Raw genomic sequence first — 25,140 nt, 5'->3', positions numbered from 1 at the left:
TAAGTGAGAAGATGCAATTTCTTTTCTTGTGTGGCTAAATGTTTCTTGTTAAGTGTCAGGTTTAGAGCTGAGTAAATAGTGGAATAATATATTCAAGATTCTGTTCATGCTAAGGGCTTCTCCTTGTTTTCTTACATTTGCCTAACATAGTTCTACAAAAACTGTGGTTTGCCTTGGAATGTACATGTACAGAATAAATAGGCTTGCAATCCATCTTTGGCATACCTACCTTTTGAAGATTTTGAATTTTCATGGAAGTGGCAGAAGGCTGTCAGTAATATGGATAGGAAAAAGAAATTAGTGAAGAATACTTGTATTTATCAAGCAAAAAAATACACAATAAAACATATGGTTTAGTGGAGGACTTGTTAGTGTTAGGTCAGAGGTTGGACTAGGTAATCTTGGAGGTCTCTTCCAGCGTAGACGATTCTGTGATTCTGTGATTCTGTGTGATCAGATGAGGAAAAACAAGGGTCGTATATGTATGCACAATAGAAGAACTACTTGTGAAGTTTTTACACCACCTCCTTCCTCAACAGTATGGTGTAAGAGATCATCATTTGAGGGCAAATGCCCCATGAAAACATTTTATGGACCTCAAACACACCTTGGACATATCAGGGAGTGAAAGCCAGGAGCTGACAGTCATCTGGGCCAATAGCAGTGATAGAGGAAGGTGGTGGTGATGGTGATGGTGATGGTGATGGTGACAGAAATAACAACTAATTAGTAAGAAAATTGCAGGAGGAAAGGGTCTGCAAAATTTGCTAAATACCATGTCTCATTTAGATCTCACTCTCTCTTTTGCATCTGGAAGTGAGAAACACAACTGATATATACTCTAGAGTTCACATTTGCAGCCAGAAATAAACCTCATGCAAAAAGCAAAAATGTTGGTGAAATAGGGGTAGGATTTGTGGGGAAGGACAAGAAATTATTTTTACTGTCCTAAACGTTCCTATGCTTACTGTCTCCTGTTATAACCCTCATTCTAAAGAACTCTTAGCCTTCACCTGAATAGGATCAGGGCATTAATAGTTATTTCATTCAGCACTCCTGCTGGCAAAAATTAGGTCATCCAATCAGAGAAAGCAGTGAAGGCAGGATACTATGCCAGCAATGTAGGCGACCTGTCAGATAACAAAAATCTAAAAAATGCTTTCAGAGATAAAGGCAAAGGAGAACGCAGGGAAACAAAGGAAGTGACATGAGCTGAGGGTTTATTCTAAAATCTCAGCAGAGAGACAATGGCTTAGAGTAACTTTTGGCTGTAGAGGATTTGTGTAACTGGTAAATAACAGGGCTTGCATTTCATATTTATTTTATCATGCGCCATATATTATTTTGCCTCTCAGTGAAGCTCAATAGATTTTACACGATGGGTTTATTAACTGTGCTACACAATAATATATTTTATATAAAGTTGTCATGGGCCATCTGTTACTGGCGTCCAAAACATTTCCTCTTAGTATTATAACCTGTCACAAACACAATTTACACAAACTACTACTGCATATAAGTAAGAGTGTGCTAAATTTGACTGGACTGTTCCTATCCAGAATAGATTATTTATGTAGTTATAAAGCTAAACAATGATTAAAATAGCATCTTATTACATCATATTTATTCTTTGTTTGCTATTAGTTCTGATTTGTAAAGCATGAAGCAAACACCCTCTACCTTTCAGAAAATGAAAATTGTGGATGTTTACATTACAGGCAGTCTTACTAACTGCTGATTAAACATCAACAACAACATTAGTTTTCAGGTTTATAAGAATGATAAGAGGAAATGTGGTAAGATCTGTCTTGCTAACCTAGGTATTGGTAAGGTTCTGCCAGAGTGAAGTATGGGCAGTAAATGCAGTTATATATCAAAGGCTATTAGAGTTTATTTGTGACCAACCCTGGTCATCTTAATTCCACAAATTAAAAAGAAAAAAAAGAAAAAAAGAAAGAAAAAAAAAGAAAAGAAAAAAGAAAAAAAAAAGGCATCCAGTTTCAGCCAACTTTTCATGTAGAAATTGAGGTTCTCTGAATTACATGGAAATGGACAGCCAGAGAAGAGAGCAACAACCTACAGTGTGAGCTAAACCATATTAGATATCAGAAAATGCCTCAATTACAGAAGAATTCTGTAAATATTACAGTGAAACACTTCAGATGGAGAGTGCAACTTCTTGGAATCTGTAGTTAAACAGCTACAAGTAACCCATTTCCAAATAGTTTCTTAACAAGTCAAACAGAATCCTATAAGCCCCAGGGTTTCATTTTTTAATCCTTGTATACACTTTAATAAGTTAAATACTTTACAGATGAAAGTCAGTGAAAGTCACTGTCATCTGCTATTGTGATCATTAATAGTAATATTTGTGTACCACATCTACAAAGACTTGCCAATAAAGCTGAGAGGAAATTATAAAAACAAACAAATGAATAAAACAAAGCAAAACAAAAACCTCAAAACCATAAACATGCTGAAGCTGACTGACATAGTTACACTGGCAAAACCTCAATGTGTGGGTATGCCAAAGCTAATGTTAGTTTTGCATCTGTCATTCAGTGAAGTGATGCAGCTATGCTGGCAGGAGAGTATCTCTTCTTGGCATGCATCAAGGGGTTTTGACAGCATGGCCCCAGTAGACTGACTAGTGGCAGAGGCTCTTTATTTCAGGCAAGCACTAAATTTTGTATTGGAAAACTGGGTGATCTGGCAAGATAGAGTATTTAATCTGGAATAGCCCAACAAAGCAGTAAAGGGAGAACCAACCTCTTTTGTCTGGCCACCATTTTGCAGGCTGCAGACTGCATTCCAGCACACTGATTCAAGTTCACTGAAAGGAAAGCTACTAGTAACTCCTTGCATTTGTCTGAAAGGACACAAAGTGTTGGTCCATTTATTTAGATGCATTGGAACCGTAACTAACAAATTTAGTGATTTTATTTTATTTTAATGACAGAAAATCATTATTTAGTAACTGGTAATTGTGCAGTCATGTTCCTTTTAGCACGCAACTGCTCTCTGTCACTTAGTTATATAATTGCAGGTATTAATTACAGTTTGAAAGTAGATAAAACAAAAGTGTCTTTTTTAAAAAAGAGGAGGGGGAGGGATGGAGGAGGAAAACTGCCTTTTAGTCCTTACACTTAATTGAGTTGGTTTTCCTCCAGAGATGGAATGTCCTATTTAATCATTACAGCAGATGTGCAATGACAATCTGAATATATAGGAATGCAAACCAAAGAGATTTTCTGTTTAAAACATTGGCAGCATCTTAAAAATATGCAATCTGTTGAATTCTGGGTTGGCTTTTGCACTGGAAAAACAATACTGAAGAGGTTTTACTTTATATTAATAATTAACATTTGTAAAATGCCTTGAGGATATAACCTCTTAATTTGTATAAGGTAGTCAACTAAAATATACCATGTAAAATACACACCATTAATTGAGCTGACCTGAATCCCATGTACTTTACACGAGTTTCACCATATTTTATCGTTTTGCTTTGAATACTAATTTGTTATTGATATCATTATTTAGGCTGTTTAAATAGCCATAATTTGCAAATTAGAGCACATTAAAGCAAATTAAAGCAAATTAAAATATAGTCTCTGTCTCAGTCTTCTTTTTTTAGTTCAAAGACAGAACATGGAAGGTCAAGATGTCAAGGAGATACCACCACAGAGAGAAAGGAAAAAAAAAAAAATCATTAGGTAGTTCAGAAACACTTCTCAATTATTACTAGTTAGTAGTTCAGTAGCTACTAGTTCAGTAGCATTTCCTATTTATACTACTATTATTCAAGTTCTGACTGGAAAAAGACCTCTGTAGCTAGATAAAGACATGAGACCCTGCTTTGAGGAGGTTGGATTGGAGACCTGAGGTCCCTTCTGACCTGAATTGACTCTACTAGTAAATGAAGCAAAATATATATTTTTTCCTACTTTTATTTTTTTTTCCTAAAAAAATGATCTGGATGTATGTTTCTGTGGATTTTCAGTACAAGAAAAATTCAGATGGTGATCCGGAACAAAAACTCCTTTTGACGCTGAGAATACTTACGGAATGGATAAAGTATTTCCCTCTCATCAGCAATGTGGAGACACTCTTGCAGAAAAAAAAAAGAAAAAAAGTAGATCACGAAGTACTGCAGCTGTTTAAATGTTAGGGGGCAATTTTACATCATCTATTCATAGATCAGGCCAATATATTGTCAAGTTTAGAGTTCAGTTCTGAAGAGTAGGAAAGTAAGATCTCTTAGATATGCCTCACATTATGCTTGAATCTATTTCTATTCTGTCCTTTTAGACATTATCTTTGCAGGCTGACAATAAATCTCTCCTTCTCCTGTGGCAGATAATAACAGTGATTATATAGGAAGTATCCCATATCTCTAAAGGGAAGCGCACTGACTTATCTTTTCTGTATGATGTTACCAAAGCAGAAGAAGGTGCAGATCCCAGTGTGTCAGATCCACCTTGTATGATTAACTGCATTTTGGACAGTGATGTAAATTCAGTCACTCATACTTCACCTGGATACTATCAGACAAGGCACACAGGAGTCAGGCCTGAATCACTCACAAACACACCTTGGTACTTTTTCTGCAGTGCATTTTAGACACTTCTACTGCCACATACCATCCACACACAAGTTCCTTTTTTCTGGTATTGCCCCACGAAATATTAACATGTTAGGTTTTCTTAGGGTTAAAAATCTTTTCAGTTATGAATGACAGAGGAAAAGCAGAGCTCAGATGCTGACACCGGACAGATTCTAATGCTAAACCTAAATCTAGTAAAAGGTACAGCATTACCTGTCAATGACATTATAGCTGGTGAGGGTTCAGATAAACATAATTTTCAATATTAACATAGAAAAATTGTGGAAGGACTGCATTGTGTTATTATCCAATAGAAACTAATTGAATCCCCACCAGAGAGTGTTGCAGCTGATTGTTGATTATTTGTTTCTTAAATGTTGGGTGGCAGAACAATTTTAAAAAAAAGGATTCATTCTGAGCACAGAAAGAGCAACAGTAAGATGGAAGGTAAAAGGAGGGTTTCTATTTATGCACGTGTAGGACTGAGAGAGGAGATACATATGCCATTACTGTTTTATCTTGTTGCTCTTCTAGGATCCTCTTCTGAGATACCTCAGAGATAGCCCTCTAAGATATCTTCATACTGCACATTTCACTGTGAGTCAGCAAAATGCTGTCTTGCCATGCGAATTCTCCAGGTAGTAAAGCTGAGATGAAAAAGCAATTTAAATGTTGTTCAAGTTCCCACATAAAAATATTTTTGTTAGAGGTCTATGCCATAAATACCTGGTTACATGGTGAAGAAACTGAGAACAGTCTGTAGGTTACAGAGAACTTTCAGAGACAAATGAGGAGTTTGGGAAATAGTTTGCTAAGCCCTATTCAAATCACTCTGTGGTTCTCATGCTGAATTTTGATATAAGTAAACACAAGGGTAATCAAATTAATGTTTTTCTTTTGGATGTTGGGGACCATTACAATATGATACCTATCCAGATAAAGTGGACCCCTGACAAGAACCAAGTCAGACCATTGTCTGATCATATTTTTGAGACTGTATTTCCCCATTTCATCGCTCACCCAGAAAAGTTTTCACACAAAATAAATGCAGGCATGCACTTTAGATGAGAAATGTAGAACTCTGAACAGATATTGGTTCAGATGATGAAGTGTCAGGTCTCCGTGGCATTATATGACATTATATATAAAGTAGAGGTTCATGCAACCAAAATAAATGAGACAATTTGGGTCACAGTGCAAACAGCTGGATCAAACTCTGTGGTGGAATGGCAGGATTGGCCTTGAAAGGAAGTATTGTTAGTCTGAAATTATATAACTGATAACGTTTCTTGTCTCATGACAAGCTGCTGTACCTGCTATGAGCTTTTGTAGGGTCATAAAATAGTCCTGCAGGAACAGAATCACAGAATTGGCTGAGGTTGGAAGGAACCTCTGGAGTTCATCTGGTCCAATTCTATTCAAGCAGGGCCATCTATGTCTGGTTGCCCAGGAACATGTCCAGATGGTTTTTGAAGATCTCCAAGGAGAGAGACCTCTGGGCAATCTCTGTTTCCATGCATAACCCTTATTTGATAGTTGCAGCTGCTTGTTAGGTGTTAAGATTGGTTATATCTGATAAATTGAGCTATTGAGTAACAATATATCTTGGTATTGTAATGAAAATGTGTCAAAGGAGTGATAGGGAGGCAAAAGGGCAAGCTAAAATTACAAGACTTCACAAGGCTATGCTATTGATGTAATTTGATGGAAGAAATGAAGATACATTTGTTCTGATATACCTTTTGTTCCCTTGGTAAATCTGCTCTTGGACAAATATGAAATAGTGGTAAGCTTTTATCAGGTCTGCTGTCTAGGAAGAACACAGAGGAGGTAGTCCATAATAACAATACATTATAGAACAGGGCTTATAGGAAACAGATAGGCTTTTGCATAGCCTACAGGAGGTGATTGTTCTTCCTTTTCCCTTCTAAGCCAGTATTCTTAGGTCATTTGATATGATAGCTGCAAAGGTGGGGGGAGGAAAGAGCTGAGATTTTGCACATATGTATCAATCTGAGCTCAAAGAAACTGCCAAAGTGAAATTCAGGGGAAGTAAAGCCACATCACTAGAAACAGTGATTAAAACTAAGTGACTAGAAGTGACCAGACATGACTAAGTGACTCATTTCTAGTGACATCACTAGAAACAGTGATTAAAAAGTGACTAAAAGCAGTGTTTTTAATCCACACAGACGAATCTGGACAGGTTCATAAAGCAAGCATATGCTATCGTGGAGGGACACGTGATGGCCCAAAGCAAAGTTCTGCTTGCTAAACTGCTTAGACTCTCATAGTTTCTACTGAATCACTACCTTCTGCTATTTGATGTATTTTTGATATTTCTTATGTATAATTAGATAATAAATTGTGTGGAGCAGAGACAGTACCTGTGTTCTGTGATCCTGTACTTCTAGTGTGGACAATGTTGCCTAAGAATTTTTAATTTGCTACTGTGCATATTAGACTTTTGATTAAGGTGACCATTTTTAATGTGTATCAGATTTTTTCCTATGTAGTTGGTGGTTCATCAGCATTTCAGCAGTAGTGTAATAGTTTGTTTCATGTTTCACTCACATGAAAAATATGAGGGGAAATATGTTATAGACTCCTGTATTCTCGGTACTTCTAACAGTTCATAAGCTAACCACTCATAAATAGTTTTTTTTTGGTGTTTTTTTTTTTTTTTTTTTTTTTTTTTCTTTTCTCCTTCAGTTTCCATTCTGTCCTTAAACTTTTCCAGGTCACTTTCTCCACCACCAGGAGTCACCATCCTCTGCTTCGGTTTTGGTGATCCAGATTATGATTTTTGTCTTGGATTGTAAAACACTATAGGCTATTTCAAAAGTCTTACTTGAAAAGTCTTTAGAAGTCCTATTTTGAACATTCTTTTGAAGTGGACTCAGAAAGGGATATGGGTTAGAAACATAGCATCATAGAATCATGTAGGTTGGAAAAGACCTTCAGGATCATCAAGTCTAACCAAGAACCTGACCTAAAAAGTCCCATCACTAAACCATATCTGTTAGTGCCACATCTATGTGTCTCTTTAATTTCCAGGGACTGGGACTCCACCACTTCCCTGGGCAGCCCATTACAATGCTTGACCAATGCTGCATGAAGAAATTCTTCCTAATATCTAATATGAACCTCCCCTGGTGCAACTTGAGACTTTTGGTGCAACTTTCCTCATTTTCTGTCACAGACGGATACTCTCCTCACTGCAACCTCCTTTCAATTAGTTGTAGAGAGCAATGAGGTCTCCTTCGGCCTTTTCTCCAGACTAAACAACCCCAATTCCCTCAGTCATTCCTCATGCGTCTTCACCAGCTTCGTTGTTCTTTGCATATGTTCAAGCAACTCAATATCTTTCTTGTAGTGAGGGGCCCAAAACTGAGCACAATATTTGAGGTATAGTTTTACCAGTGCCATGTACATGGGGACCTTTACTTTCCTAGTCCTGCTGGCCACGCTGTTTCTGATGCAAGCTACAATGTCATTGGCCTTGGCCACCTGGGCACACTGGGTTAGATGTAGCACAGAATGTATAGTGCATAACATACCCTCTGCACTGCAGCTAGGAACTTCTTCTAACATCCAGTTCAAATTAGTATGAGTTCCTTCCTGAATTCCTAGGTAAGGAATTCACAATGGTCTCCTGCAATGAATAAAATCTGACAGAAAAATGTTACTAAAGCTATGTCATAATGAATTATGGAACAAAAATTTCAGAGTACCAGTGCAAGTAAATAGTCAGGTGGAACTTGTACACATTAGTAGTAGGAGGGGAAAATATTTTTATAATGCACATATTTCAAAGTCTGATTTTGGCTGCTTATACCAATTCTGGCTTATTTTTTCTTCTAAAAAATGGGAGAGAAAAATAATGAAGAAATAATTTTATTAGCTTACATGTTTTGGTCAATTCACCACAGGGAGCAATTCACTGATTTCAAGGGAGGAACTATCTGTGGATTCATCCCGCTGTCATTAAACTTATTGTGACATAAGGGATGAATTTAACAAACATTTCTAGATAAGGCTAGTACTTGAGTACAGCCATTGTAAGATTTCTGTTAACTAATTGCAATTGAAATGCGTGCTAAGGGCTGAAGGGACTTGTTTGATTGTTTGTTTTTCTTTTTGTCATTCCATTTTAGCTGCTTCCTTGCTCATTACATTGTTCCCATTAGCATAATGTATTGGTTGTGTTTGCACAGCTTTTTCTGCCAAAGGCTGCCCTGCAGTTGTACAGCCATTGGGGTAACCAGCTGTTACTTATTTAAGTCTCCATCATTTTGTATGACAGAGTAACTTAATTATGCCCTGCTTGAAGATGCTAAATAAAATTATCTTCTGAACAAGTGTACTTCATTTAGTATTTGTCTCTATCAGGTACTTGAACTCTGACACATAAGCCATATGCATTAAATAAACAAATACATTCTAAAACTAAACCTACTGGCTCTAACACTAATAAAGCGTTAGAGGTTGTTTTAACAGTATTCCTGGAGCACAGCTCTCTCTTTAGCTAAGGTATAATATATATTCGAATGACTTCAGAAAAAAAAAAAAAAAAAAAAAGATTAAAATGTTGCTGATAAACCAGCAGCTAAGGTTAAACTTTTGCTATGTATTTTTTTTTTTCCAGTTTTTAGGAAATAGATCTTCAGTCAGTATTGGTCATTAAAAAAGGCAGGTTTGTAATACTCTGCAAATTTCAAATCCACTCTGCTATATATATTTTAACTCTAAAAGTGTTTCAGTCAAAAACAATGGTTTTTGTGTTGTGAGAAATCATTTCATTTTTAATTTAAACCTAGAGTATGAATTAAATACAAGCTACATGTTTTTCTTTTTTTCTTTTTCCTGGTAAAATCTCTATGTAGTTCTCTATAAAACAGCCCTTTTTTTTTTTTTTTTTTTTTTTTTTTCCTTTTGCATTTTCATCACTATACAATTATGCATATGAAAGTAACAATTTCAGGGTTGCCAACTGGCTTCCAGAGTTTTAGGTGTTCCAAAATGTCAGCTCCCATATTTTCAAATGGATTATAGTTGAAGATGTGCCAATCTACATGAATTTATTTTGAATATTTGTCCACCTGCCACATTTGATAGTTGATTTAGCCTTTGGGCAGATACAATCTGCATTTAATGTAGATACCTGAAGAATGAATTAAAAATTCTGTTTTATAAGAAATACACTTCCCTCAGAATTATAATAGTGCAAATATAAAATGATTTTCTAAACTGTGCTACATCCTGTATAGTAGTGCAAATCAGAATGCATTTGACCAAAGACAATTAGGATTTCTAATGTGTGTGTGACTGATTTACAGACTGGAGTACATCTGTGGTAGAAAATCTTTGGCAATCTTAAAATAAAATAATATTTTTATTAAATAAAAAATATCAAGCTGTAGCCCACCAAAAATGACTTCCTAAAAGGAAAAGGGCACAGGCTTTGTAATAATGTGTCTGTGATTGTTCTTGTGATGTAGCTGGGCTTGTGTACTGAGCCTGTGCTAGTTGTTATAACAACTGTCCAGCAGTTAGGAGACTATTGCCTAACTTGTATCAGTTTATGTCTCTGAATATTGTATAAATTGAAGGTCTAATTGAAGGTCTGTTAGCCTCTGAATAACAAACAATGGGACTTGGGCTGAAAACATTGGGATGAATCTGTAGTGCTTAGGAACCAAAGGATAAAGGGTATTGACCACTGGAGAAAAGGGATTGATACTGGAAAGTTTAATATAACAGTTTTAGCTATATTGTTAATGGCTATATTGTTATATAGCCAAAACAAAATTATATATTTAGCTATATTGTTAATAACTGTAATAATTAAACAATTCGGACAGTAAATGTTAGTAACATTATAAATGGATTAATAATAATGTTTGCTGTAATTTTGATTAGGCTGTTAAGATTTTAGTTAGACTAACAATAAATTTGTTGCTTAGCATTTTACCTCGAAGAAAATCTTAAGTGTAACACAATAAAAATCTTACTTCTACACTATGTTGAATAGTCAATAAACATTTAGCAGAACAATTAATATTAAATAATCTCCTTCTTCAAGTTTTCTATGCAATGAAGAATTTTTTCTGATATTTATTGTTGACATATATTTAAATGATATTTGGAGATAACTTTCTCCAATTTACCTTTTGGAGCTCAGCACTCCTGAATGCCAGGACTGACATATATATTACAACAGATATACTAAAGATTAGTCTTTGATTGGTGATTGACTATGGTGACTTTATTTATACCAAGGCTGATGAGATGAATGGATTACAGGGCCCTTGAAAAAACAAAATACTTCAGTAAATTGGGGTGATGGGTTATACATAAGCTGTATGGTACTGTGATATCTTAAAAGAAAACAGAATCAAATTACCTACTGATATTTTAAATGAGTTTAAAGGTCTGTAAGACAGTGCATAACATTTTGTATGATGCCTATGTCCTGAGCTTTGAAGGATTGACTGTAGTACAGAAGCAGAGCTTAGTTTATTGGTGTTCTAAATAAAACACTGTAAAAAGTTGTAGATGAAGTAAAGCTGAACAATGACAATGACTATTCATTACCAATAAGCAGAATATTTAATAATTGCAATGCTTATTTCATTCTAATCTTCTATATCTCTTTCTATAAAACAGCAACATTTCTGATGCCAATGTTCTGTGATGTTATCTGTAAAGCCACAGTCTAGGTCTGCAGGGGTTATGTGTTGTCAGAAACCTTTTGCAAATGTAGAAATTACAGAAGCGTTTGAAACATGAAACAAAGGGAAAGGAAAGGAACTAACTCCAGGAATTAAAGCAGGCAAAAATCTAATTTTGGGGAATTTTATGGTAAAGATGACATGCTAATAGTAATTACAACTGTCAGTAATATCCTTCCTGTTAAGAAGGTGGTGTTAATGTGGACATTGTCTTCTGTTTTGCCCTGTTACGTTCTATCTAAATTGGTTATGATTCATTGCCAAGAAGCTAGTTGGCACAGTCTGGCTAGGCTGATAGTATTAAAAATTTAATCTAACAGTAAGAACAGAGAAGATATATCAATATTACCTACTGGGAATAGTCTCGAACTGTAGGCAGACTCCTAGGAATAGTTTGGGAGACTGTGATTTGGTTCAGGCCAGGGACCGTTCAGGTTGGTAGTGCAAATAGTGTACACACACACAGATAACAGTGCAGACAGTAAAGTCTGCACGCAGTGCACGCAGGTCTATACCTTAGTATGGTTTTATTTACTGCTGTAGACATAGTGGTAGAGTATTGTAGAGTGGTAGAGTACTGTTTGCTTCCTAGACCTAGAGATCACCTATTTCTCTTTTTATTTGATACAGTCAAATGATAACCTGATACCCTCTGTATCACAAAGGAATCATGCCTTGTTAGGAAATTAGATGAAGAAATATACAGAGTTGGACAACCATTATTGGCCCAATGAGAAGTTGTTCCCAAATTGCAGGACAGATTATCCAAACTTGGTGAAGTGAATATCATCAACTTCCCAGTATCTGAATTCCACGTATTTTCTATGTTTAGGATAGATCTACCACTATGGTAAAAGTAGGTGTTGAAAAGTCACTGGAAAGTGTTTGGAAGAACTAAGGTTAATTTTAGGCATGCGATGAAAAAGCACTTTGGAAGGGAATATATGCAATGCAAGCTTTACAACATGCAGATGTTGAACATATCTTGAACATATTGTTTCCAATGAGTGGTTGACAGATCGTTTGTACATTTAAAAATAATAAAATGCCAAAACAAACAAACAAACAAACAAACAAACAAAAGACCTAGTAAAGTAATTTCCATCTTTACATAAAATATTTTATGGGTAGAAAAAGAATCTTTATAGATATTGCTGGAAAGGTCAAAATTAGACTTAAATTGGAGAAACTGAACTTTACCATAATTCAGTTCTTGAAATGCAGGTATATTTATGTTCCACTGAGGCCACAAGCTTTCATAGCTCTTCTAACATATTATGAAAGTTCATATTTTTAAAGATGACAAGCATTCACTTTGAAATCAGTCATTAGATCTTTTATTTCTCTTAAAATTTCTGAAAACAACTGAAATGTACAAATAAAAATAAAGAGGATTTGTTTTCTCTTTTTTTTTTTTATTTTTTTCTGCAAGGTACAGAATCACAGTCTATGTTTACTGCTTGAGATAATACCCTAATGAATGTGTTACTTCCATGTTTGTGAAAAGGCTTTGACTTTCTTTTGCAGCCTCATTTTAATTGATATTTTGGTAAGGAATATTTTTAAAAGGTTAAAAAGATATATATGTTAAGTAGTTTTCTAACTAAGCAAATGTTTGAATAAGACTCACTGCATGAAGTTTGTCCTATACCTGGAAAATAATCTTGTTATGTCAACATGAGCAAAACAATGATGACTGACTTGTACCTGCAATGTTTTTCCTCAAGAAAATATGAATTTTCTTCCCACAGGTCCAGACGGGAAAGTATGTTGGTCAGTGAAAAGAATAAAAAATATGTAGGTGTAAGCTTATGGGGATGCAGGTTCTGCAGAGAAGTATGAATCCTTTTGTTAGTTATTGGCTGCTTGCCAACATTGTTACCTCCCTTTTGTAGTGTTTCCAGGCTTCTAATGTATCTGCTTGCAGTGAGCCTTTTCCGTGTTGATTCTTGGTGTGGAATTAATTCCATGGTGTTTCTTTCTGGTTTGTGAGCACAACTGTGAAACCGTAAGTGTTGTCATCCAATCAACTCTTTAGTAAGCAGCAACACATGCAAAAGTAATTTTCGTGTTATGGCATGCTCACTTTAAGAGAGGGACTTTTTTTTTTTTTTTTTTTTCCTAAGCACTCTAAATTCTGCAGTGAAGGAAAACTGGCTACCAATGCTTGTGTTTTACTGAGACTGCAAATACCTTTGCTGTCTCCACTGCAAAGTGAGAGACATTTTTGCTGTCTTTCCAAATTTGTGGCATGCATGCAGATAGATGGCATATATCGTTATTGTATCATGTATCATTTATCTTCTGGCTATGAATGGTCTAGTAGATGATTCCAACAGCTGGGAGTTAGGGCAAGAGTGGTGGGAGAGACTGATAGCTAAAATCCCTTACAGGAAATAATGCTTACTACAGTTCTGGCATTAAAAAATGAAACTGGTTGAAGTGGACGAGAAGATTCATAGAAGAGACATGAAGTATTTGATAACAAGGATAAGGGAAAAATAAAATCATAATTTCATCTTCTGCTCTGTTACTCTCAGTGTAGGACACATTCAAGAGTGCCTATCTGGATATATCTGTCTCAGCAGGGTTTTTCAGACTCCAGTGTTCAGTACTGAGGCTGTTTCTTTAATCTGTTCTTCTAAAGGGCAAATTGTATAGTTAGCCAGTAAAAGACATTAGACTAGCTGCATCTTTTAAACACCCACTTCTTTTTGGAGTGCAAGTAGCTGATTTGGATCTATGTTAGTCACACAGATAGCTTGCGTTATATCTCTGTAGCTGAGCACTCACTCAGTACTGGACTTGTTCATCTGTTATAACTACTAGCAGTCAGAGAATTTCTACCAAAGTGAACAGATTTCTACCTGAGTGAACAGATTCAGTTCACTCAGGAAATCACAATAACCATATCTTCCACATCTCTAGGGTATACTATTAAAATCAGATTTGGGAACAGGCTAGGTGAAAGGTACCCTCTATTTGACCTACTAAAACTGAGTAGAAAGGAAAAATATGTAGATTAAGAAAAACGGGAAGCCTGAAGGAAGTTGAATATAATCTTATGTGTGAAAATAGGGGAGGATTCAAACCAAGGAAGCAAACTGGACAAAAAATATGACATTACCGCTATTTTTGATCTCTAATGAAAGTGGTTGAACTCATTTCATGCTATGTGCATGACATTGCCTCTGCAAGCACCAAGCGGATGGGAGACATGGGTGATATTTCAATTCTAAGTAGTTAGGCCTAGCTGAGAGGTAGTCACTCAGCTACCTGAATTCAGACACTTTGGTGCACACACCAGATTTGATGCATAAACTTTTTTCAGGTTACCAAGGAGGCAAAGCAGTTTCAAGTACTTCCAAATAAAGGAAGTAATTTTGAAATGTACATATTTTCTAATATTCTTTTTGACTACCCCAGTGTTTCCTATGTAATATTTTAAGTTTCAATAGGCAGGAGACAGTTAGTCCTAGAAGACATGTTAAAAGGTAGAAAATCCCTAGATATCCACACAACCATTATCTATTTTAGCTGCCTGAGGCCATCAAAAGCTGTGTCACTAAGTGAGTAAGATCCTTCTGATGGGGAAAATGTGAAGGTCATTTATGAGATAGTGGGGACAGAGGGTCTGGATCATTTATATGAGATGCTTTCTCAGTTATGAGGGTAGAAAACAGTACATAAGCCCTGGATCAGTTCTGGAATAGAGGTAGGGTGGTGGATGGAAACAGAAAGGTATTTAGGCCTCAAGTTTTTCCCATAGTGTAAGGGGAAGCAAGATTTTGTGTGTGTGTGTGTGTGTGTGTGTGCTGCTGTGATTTTAGTTTTCTGTCTTATGTGTTCTGACTGTCAAGAACAAGGAGAACAGATATAGCAGCCTTTGTTATATCTGTGAAAAGCTTTATTGGACAAAAAAAATGTAGTTCAGAAGGTATTTTAGTGTGAGGAATGCTGAAATCCATTTCTATGTAACCATGAATCTGAATTGTTGTGAGAAAGGGACTTTTATTCTCCTGTAACTTGGAGTTAGCTACCACTGTGAGACTTCTGAAAAAAAAAATATCAGAATTCATTTTTTGCTACTTTTGTTGCTGCTTGATTTTCAGAGAAGCCAATTCTCTAAAACTCATAGGCTGTTATGCTCCCAGGATAATAAGAAATATCCATAATGCACAAAAAAAAAAACAGGGTTGTCTTCTTGTCAGGGATAAAATGAGGACAAAAGCCAAACCAAGTGTGAGGCATAGTGTTTGCTAGATTTGGGCTGCAGGAGGGGGGATTGCAAAGACAGGAAGGACTACATACGGGGCATGTTCCTGTCCTGTATTCAGGCTATCATCCTGAAACTGGCCATTTAAAAAGAAGTAGAAAGAGTAATTGGCCCAGACTGTTTAGTAATCAGAGTGATTGACAACTAGTCTCCAGTTGAGTATGCAATTTCACTGGAGTAAAAAGTCAGGTTAATATACATACCACACACAATGTGTAAGTACATGTTCAAAGCCTTCCTTTCAAGGTCTAGAAAGTTTCTTAAAGTCATTCTTTCTCATAAGTTTCATTAAATAGTATGTAGTAAGGGCAATCCATGCAAAACAGGGTCCATGAGGCCTAAAATCTCTAAAAATTGTATTCACTGTTTGAAAATTTTCTGTCAGAAAATTCCCTACTTGCTGTAGAGTTAATTCTTCAATGACTAGCAGATGGTTAAAAAATACTGTCACCATTATCAATAAAACTCATTGTATGTGAACTGTAATCTGCAACATGAAAGAACCTGTGATTTAGATATTTTTCAAACAGGCCTTTGTGTTGGTCATTTCAACTGAATCCACAGAAACTAAATTAAACATAATGATATAAAATACATGCATGTAAAATACCTGCACAAAGTGTATTGAAATCCATGGGCATTCATTATTGTGGTGAATGCATGGTCAGATTTAGAACTGATTCACTTATAAGATTTACTTGTATGGAAACCTTCAGGAAGAGATTGTTCCTCTTTGGTATTTATTTGTAAGAGCTTGGCATTGTGGACCTTCTCAAAAAGGCCTTCTCCAAAAAGGCCCACACCATGATGCAAATACTTGTTGCTAATATAGCTAGTGCTATTATATGAATGTATACTTTACTCTATAACATCCAGAGGATCTTTATCCTTTTTTATCCTCTGATACTTATATTGAACCATAAGAGAAAAAAAAGAACTTATGGGTCAGGTATTGTCTTTAGACTTACAAAATTATTTCAATGTCAGGCACAGTTAGAGGATCCCCAGGTGATGCTCAGCTAGTCAATTAATAACCACGGGTTTGATTTTCAAAACTAGTAAGGCTTCAGAAAAAGACTTTTTATGTTTAATGGAATTTTCATATACATTACAGTTTGTTAAAGATCTTACTTGCATTGATTTCAGATTTGCGAATTCTGTTAGGAAATATGTGCATCTTTAGGAACTAAAATATCTTTACTTTTAGACACCACTTAACACAACACTTTACTCTAAAAGCCAATGTTGTACCAGTTCAATTGGAGATAGGGAAAAAGATACATCGTTGGTACTGTCTGCATGTGAATGTGCATCTGCAAAGAGGTCCTTCTATGGAAGTCTGAAAAAAAAACTGCCTATTAATGTAACTGTGAGAAGTTGTCCTTAGAAGCACTCTTGCAAAATGATGGTCAGGATCTGCTTTCAGGCACACAACTGTCAATTTGGAAATTGAAAGGAACACAGCTATTTCACTGATGTGAGAAATGACTCCATAGTATATATTTCCTGATGTATTATCTCAATGTATTATTGAAAAGAAGAGAGATATTGCCCCTATAACATTCCTCAACACAAGAGGAAATCCTGATGGTCTTTTCAGTCTCGTGCTCTCCCTGGAACCAGGTTCATCATCATATAAATTTTGAAGCGTTTTCCATCTTTTCTTAAAGAGTAGATGTGTCCTTGCCTCATTTTGTGAGAATCTTGGGCAGTTTTCTGTATAATCGTTCTTATGCTTTGCAAAGTGGTTCACAGTGAGAGTCCACCCTTTGGAAATACATTTGTCACATTTCTCAGCTAATGGTGCTTTAAGTAAGAACACAGTTTGTTTATGATCCCTAGGGAGAAAGTAATGGAATAACTTTGTATATGAAAATACATTTAAAAATATTCAGCTTAATGGTGACTGCATACCAGTTTATAATATATGTACTTTTCTCCTTAAGGCAAAGTTATCTCCAGCTTAAAGTGATAGTATTGGCTAGTGCTTAAAATCATGCTTGACAACAAAGTCAGTGTCTGCCAAGACAACGAGCAGGTTTTACTTCATAATTGTTTTTTTATGAGAATTAAGTTTAATAAATATTATGTTATTTCTAGTGCCTACTTTTAAGGTTAAAACAATCAATCAATCTATCAAAGAAACAAAAACATAAAGCAGCCACTGAATCATAGAATCACAGAATGGTTTGGTTTGGAAGGAACCTTAAGATCATCAAGTTCCAACCCCACGCCCCCACAGGGACACCTCCCACTAGACCAGGTTGCTCAAAGCCCCATCCAGCCTGCCCTTAAACATTTCCAGGGATGGGGCATCCACAGCTTCTCCAGGCAACCTATGCCTGTGCCTCACCACCTTCTGAGTATAGAATTTCCTCCTGTTGTCTAATCTAAATCTACTTTCTTTTAATTTGAAGCCATTATTCCTTGTCCTATCATTGAAATCCCTGGTAAAGACTCTCTCCAGCTTTCTTGTAGGCCCCCCTTAGGTACTAGAAGACTGTCTGGAGCCTCCTGCGTCTCCCTGGAGGCCTCTCTTCTCCAGGCTGAACAATATCCCTCAGCCAGTCTTCGTAGGAGTTGTGCTCCTTGATCATTTTTGTGGCCCTTTTCTGGAAGGGCTTTAATAGGTCCGTGTCCTTCTTGGACCTTGGGGCCCCAGAGCTGAATGCAGTACTCTTTGTGGGGTCTCCTGAGAGCAGAACATAGGGGGAGAATCACCTCCCTTGACCTGCTGGCCATGCTTCTTTTGATGCAGTCCAGGATATGGTTGGCTTTCTGGGCTTCAGGCTCAGTTTGCTGACTCACATTGAGCTTCTCATCAACCAGCATCCCCAGGTCCTTCTCCGCGAGGCTGCTCTCAATGCAGATGGTATTTGTGCTTGGGATTGCTGCAATCCAGCTGCAGGACCTTGCACTTAGCCGTGTTGAACTTCGTGAGGTTTGCACAGGCCCACCTTTCAAGCCATACTTGACACTAATTAAAGGCAACCAAAGTCAAGGGTCTTTCTGATGTATGTATAAAAAAGGAAGAATGTTATTATTTCTGTTTTTTGGCTAGTATTTTTAAGATAATTATTTTATTTACCTTCATATGTTAAACCAATATAACAATGATTTTTATGTTGTTTCTTTCCTTCCCCAGATGTACATCCAGACAACAACACTTACTGTCTCCATGAGCTTAAGTGCTTCTGTGTCTCTGGGCATGCTCTACATGCCCAAGGTTTATATTATCATTTTTCATCCAGAGCAGAATGTTCAAAAACGGAAGAGGAGCTTCAAGGCGGTAGTGACAGCTGCCACAATGCAAAGCAAACTGACCCAAAAAGGAAATGACAGACCAAATGGAGAGGTCAAAACTGAACTATGCGAAAGTCTTGAAACCAACAGTAAGTCATCTGTAGACTTTCCCATGGTCAAGAGTGGCAGCGCTTCCTAATAGATGTACGTTTACAGGAATGCATTTTATTTTAATAATTAACTTTATTCTTTTCGTTGTTTCGTATGCATGAATCCAGAGAATTAACATACTGCTGAATGCAGGAATGCCTAGAGTTGTTTCTAACAAATTGGTTTTCATAGGTAATAAGAGGCTAGGTAAGGCTAGGTAAAAAAAGAAATTAAAAAAATCACAAGCAAATATTGAAAAGCCACATCTTTAAAAAAAATAAATAACAATCTGTTTTAAATAAAGCTAATTTGCTGTGTTGTCCATTGATTTGTCAGCTTTTACAGTATGTCCTGTCAATTCATAAGGTGTATTATTGGTCATCACTATATATTCAAAACTCAAAGGCTCATTGAAAAAATACAGGAAAGTTAACATGGTTTTTATTTTGCAGTTAGATATAGGAGTGAAAATAATCCTTTTTACCTTTCCACCCTAAGTTAATATTTATTGTTCATTTATCACAACTCATGATCGCTAACACTTCCCAGAATAACACTTCCCATCAAAGCATTTCATAGAATCACAGAATGGTTTGTGTTGGAAAGGACCCATTGCCATGGACAGGGACATCTTCCACTAGACCAGGTTGCTCAAAGCCCCATCCAGCCTGGCCTTGAACACTTCCAGGGATGAGGCATCCACAACTTCTCTGAGCAACCTGTGCCTGTGCCTCACCACCATAATAGTAAATAATTTCTTCCTGTTTTCTAAACTAAATCTACCTTCATTGAATTTAAAGCCATAATTCCTTGTCCTATCACTACACTCCCTCGAGCTTTCCTGTAGGCCCCTTAGGTACTAGAAGACTGCTGCTATAAGGTCTACCTGGAGCCTTCTCTTCTCCAGGCTGAACAATCCCAACTCCCTCAGCCTGTCTTCACAGGAGAGGTGCTCCATCCCCTTGACAATTTTTGTGGCCCTCCTCTGGATTCATTCTAATACTTCATCTGTTGTGATCCTACTCATCTTGGTACAAATATATGGTAATTCCTATACAACTTAATCATTACATGTTCTGATTTGCCATGGGTTATTAATGGGAAGAAGTTCTTTCCTGTCTAAGGAAAGCTATTGAATTTGCCACATCTCTAAAATTACACTAGTTTGGAACAGAACAGAGGTAACAGAGGTTATAGCTTCAATTGCGCTACATGACATACAGACTTATGGTCTGGACTTAATAATAAATACTTACAAGCAAATATTAATAGAACCAATAACTTTACCCCCCAGAGCTTAGTAGTAGTGGAAAATCAGTTATCCATTGAAGAGCTAAAGGACACATGGGGTAGATAGAAGCTGTTACAGTTAAAGACTAATTTTTCAGTCATTTTACTTTTTCATTACTTTCTGATGATGTGGATGGACAGGAGATTGAATAGTACTATTTTACTTGAGCACATTTGGACAAGAAAGTGCCAAGTTTGAAGAAAGATGTCATTTCATAAAAATGCAGACCCCCGCTGAATTCAACCAGAGCTTGCCAGGTTGAAGACTATATAAAAAAATATTCCATAGGTTTACCATTCTCTGGTTGCTTATGCATGGAGGATACTCAGTGCAATTGTCTTGCTGAGCTCATGGGCCTTCAAAATGTTTATGTCCACCAGACTGAGATATGTGTTTATACAGCTTCACATTATCGTATATAACAAAAGGCAAAAGGAGAAAGGCAATGAATCTCCTTGTGAGTCACAAAACATCACGGAAATGTGAAGAACTCATTAATCTGTCAAATCTTTAGAAGTCTCCCAAAGAAAATTCAGAAGGGAAAAAGGAGTGTATTTTGCTGAGTTTTCAAAATGACAACTTCTGAGGAAAAGTCAAAGGAGGGATTACACACTAGGGTGAGAAATAGAATAGGAAATATAGTCTTGGGTGTCTGATGCTTATCTACTGTGTCTAATTAAGAAATGCTGTGTTTGGTATTCTTTAAACTATGACTATGCATAATTCATAGAAACAGCTGCTGTTGGAAGCAAGTTTGTTTCTCCAGTAGTGTGAGGTACACAGGGTAACGCGTATTTACTGGGCTCTGAACATGATTTTAACAGTAGCACATCAATATAATTTTGAGAGCTCACTAGGAGTATATTCTGACTAGGCTTTGATCCAGGCATCATAATGCTCCAAACACAAAAATTCAGACCCGAGTCATTTGCATTGTCCCTGTATAATTGAGCTTTTGGCCTCAAGATGGGTTTCTCTCTTCTCAATGTGTTCTGTAGCATTTGGATTTGATCAGCTTCCCTCTTTTCTGCCAAAACAGTTATTATCAAAACTTTTGGAAGTTCCTGTGAATTCTCACTGCACAACTCAAAATAACTCATTTTCACTAGTTCAACAGTAACAACTTCTTAACATTGCAAAATGTCTTCTTGTATTGTCTCCATTTGAGGAAGATCTTTTCACGGACAGCATATGAAGCTGATTATGAAAAAGCAAGATATTCTAAGTATTCCAGAAGTGCATAGTGATTCCTTCCCTTGCCTAAGTACACATGCTGGTAGAGATAATAATGCTCATAACTAGGTGAGAAATAAGATGAGACAGTCAGTTAATTCCTTTGGCTTCCCATCCAGAGACAGCTCTGCTTTCTCTCATTCATCCTCTTTCATGTAAATAACCTCCATTCCATGTTGTCCCCCACATGAATACAGTCACCTTTTTTGTAGAAATATATTCATATTTAGTGGAAAACAAATTGTATTGGGAAACAGAATGAAGAAAAAATATCCAAATGCAATTACAGAAGACATAACAAAGACAACTTTAAATTCATATAGGTCAGCTCCCAGTAATCATTCTAAAATGCTTTAGATCCTCTTTTATTTTATTCTTTTTCTCTTTGTCTCATGCCAACAGCAGTATAGTAACTGGAGCTAGAAAAGAGTGTTCATTCCCAGAAATATTTTGAGCCAAGTTTGTTACTTTTTCTGGCCATCTGAACTTGCCATAATGTGGTTCATGTTATTACTATGAAATGCTAACAGTCTTAAAGAGCAGGACACCAGCTGCTGAAGCTTTCAGATTCCCACACAGGAACTGTAAGCTTATTACAGTGAACTGTAAAGACACTTGCAATACTTAACAAGTGAAAAAAGTGTTTGGAGATATTAAATTTAACAGATTTTGAACTAGTAACTACAATAGCTTCCTCTGTTATATTTTTTTTACAGTGATAGTACTCAGAACTCAGTAGGATAATTTTTGTTTCTTGATCAATCCCAAATTAGTTCTGTCAAAAAATGTTCAAGTTTCGGACATACAATCAAGTTATGGCAAATTAATAAGTTAATCTAAATCAACTGAGGTGAGGTGTGTGTTTGTGTTTTGTGAGCTTCTTGCAAATGTCCTTCCATAATTCAGCTTACTGAGTTGTGATAAATCCTATTATATTGTATCACTGTAGGCTGAGAACATACACATGAAAAGTTATCATGAATTCAGCTGATATGGGATAATATGTTAAACTAGCTTAACCTTTTTCTTAAACCATTTTTCTAGATTAACCATTTATCTAAGCCTATTTTCAGAGAGAGGGAAAAAAACAAGCCCTCCTCCTGCCATCATTTTTTTTTTTTTTTTTTAACAAATGTGCAGAGTTTGCAGATGTCCATTTATTTGTTATTTCTTAGCTGGGAATAAAATCCTTTTATGCTCTCAGGAACTTGGTGCCATTTCAGCAGTCCTATATTTTTCTCAGAAGGAACTTAAAGAGCCAAAGAGAAGAAATAGAATCTTCTCAGAAATCCAGCTGTGGGAGCATGGGAGAGTTCAGATGGAAGCAGTACATCCCATCTGAAAGATCTGAAAGATGTAAATGAGCCTATATTTGTTTCAAGTGTCCCGATACACACAAATAAAGCTATTTCATGTTGGTGCTGTACTACTGCTATCGATCAGAAGACTTATGTGAAAGAATTGCTCAGTGTTCCAAAAGAGGTCCATTCATGAAATAGCTCTTCCAGACACAAAGTTCTTCTGGACACAATCCCAGAAAAAAAAATTCTCTGGTACACTGGAACTACCTGTGCAAGTGGGAGTAAGAAATATTCAATTTTGCAGCTTCCTTTCAATTATTCATTCCTATATATAAATTTTTAAGAAAAAAAAAATAAAAATGTAGTGACAGATGAACTACAATGGTCTGGTTCTGTTTTGTCTTACAAAATGAATGCAATATTAGAATCAAATTTATCTGAAATACAAAGAAAATATGAAGCAAGTAGTAAGCATAATTATTTCAACTGCAAAATAGTATTTTGCAGCAATTTTAGTGAAAAGAAGTGCAGGAGAGGGAAACTGTCATTTCTTGGTTTCTGTACTTTGCTCTTCCCAAATCATAAGATTGTCAGGATGGATTTAGAAGACAGAATGAAGAACCTATCTAAAAAAATATATAGATAAATAAAATAAATAAATAAAAAAGAAGAAGAAAAGGGAAAGAAGACATGGGATTAAGATTTAAGAATTCTTAAGAAGAATTAAGATCAAAAAAGACTAAGTCCCCAGTAGTCTTGTTTGCCTTGTACCCAACTAGTTTGCAGTCAGAGAGCCCCCTGTGAGACCTGATATCATCACTTCCCTCTTCCCAACACTATATTAATTACAGACTTGGGCCACATTTTTTATGCCAAAGGATTAGAAGCTGACACAAATTTCCATGTCAAATTCGCAGTTGATAACTATTTAAAATTGTAAAGCTGTTTAACTTTCTCAATTTATTGCCTCATTTTGAATGAGGCATTTCAGCTTTAACCAAAGGTGAATCTGGTCAGATGACAATCAGCATTAGGGTACTGTGATAGCATTCCAGTTTTAAAACACAGCTCAAGCTCTTGTAAGCATTTCTGCTGGCTCATGTATACAGAGATGTTCTGTGCCTGAAGACTTTCCAGAGAACACGTGCCATCGGCATTAGTTACCCTGTGTCAGTTGCTTGAAGAGATGTTTCTCACAATAAGCTTTGTTGCTTTCAAGGAACATATAGCCCCCTTCTAGATGGACAGCACAACCAGCTGCAAAGTTGTCTTCAACCAGTAGAAGAGAGGGAAAAAATATATATTTAAAATAAATAATAATAATAATAATAATAATAATAATAATAATAATAATAATAATAATAATAAAGTCAATGCAGAATCAGCTACTACTGGTACCAGAAAAATAGTACATTGAAAGTACTTGTTACAGCTATGCTAAAATCAATAGCAAAATACAGATAGCTACTAAAAACACTGGTGGTACATACAGAAGATATAACCAAAATATTGTAGAAAAAGTTTCTATTGTCTTTGCCAGGAACTTTCTTTTCCACTTCTCATTGTTTTTCTTCTCTTTTGACCTTTGCTTCTCCAAGTCATAAACAAAAGTTACCACCAAGAGCACAGAACTTAATATCCAACTTACCCACTGCTTATGTTTGACTGAACTTTCTTACATTATTCTACAAGCAATTGGAAATATAGTGGAATACTCTCTGAGTTCAAATACTAAATGTGTTTCTTTACCTCTTGCTTCTCAAAAAACTGAACTTTGCTTTTTGTTGTTGTTGTGTGTTTGTTTGTTTACAGCCTCCTCTACCAAGACTACTTATGTCAGTTACAGCAATCAGGCAAACTAAGCAGGGATGAAATTCAGTGGAAGAACTCCAGGATGGGATCTGACAAAGACTTTACCATCACCAGAATTCAGTCTTGGAATTATCAGTAGTCTACATTCAAATCAATAGTCAGTCTCCTAAAAGACAAGGATTAAACGAGAGGCAAAAGGCAAAAAGTGACAGGGGAAGGAAAAGTCCAGTTTTATAACATAGAGACAGTGTCAAACCTCTGAACTGTTCATTCACAAAAGGGAGTAAATCACAAAAGGAAAACAAATGTTAGCTTGTGAAAAAAAAAAAAAAAAAAAAGTGCTGTTGAATAAATCATGTCTGATGTTATATTTGTAAGTACTTTTTTGTGATTGTGACAATTTCCTTTCCTGTCCTACATTGTTCAACTCGTAAAAGAAGATGAGTTTGTTTCTTGTGATGGCTGACTGATTTAAGTCCTGGGTTATGCTAAAA

General features: G+C 36.1%; 1 protein-coding gene across 1 annotated transcript in view; it reads left to right on the top strand.

Moving 5' to 3' along the window:
- GRM8 (glutamate metabotropic receptor 8) overlaps window positions 1–24,696 on the top strand; it is a gene marked incomplete at both ends in the record, with an annotated part of 337,473 nt that extends 312,777 nt beyond the window's left edge. Inside the window, 2 exons of the mRNA XM_084289618.1 lie at window positions 18,762–19,008; window positions 24,647–24,696. Coding sequence (XP_084145744.1) covers window positions 18,762–19,008; window positions 24,647–24,696 — 297 coding nt within the window. The remainder of the gene's footprint in view (window positions 1–18,761; window positions 19,009–24,646) is intronic.
- Window positions 24,697–25,140: the final 444 nt, after the last annotated feature.

Source organism: Netta rufina (genome assembly GCF_964035555.1).
Source record: "Netta rufina genome assembly, chromosome: 1".
In the NCBI taxonomy this organism is placed as follows: domain Eukaryota; kingdom Metazoa; phylum Chordata; class Aves; order Anseriformes; family Anatidae; genus Netta; species Netta rufina.
Note: the sequence above shows the minus strand (reverse complement) of the source record. Positions and strands in the feature narration are given on the sequence as shown.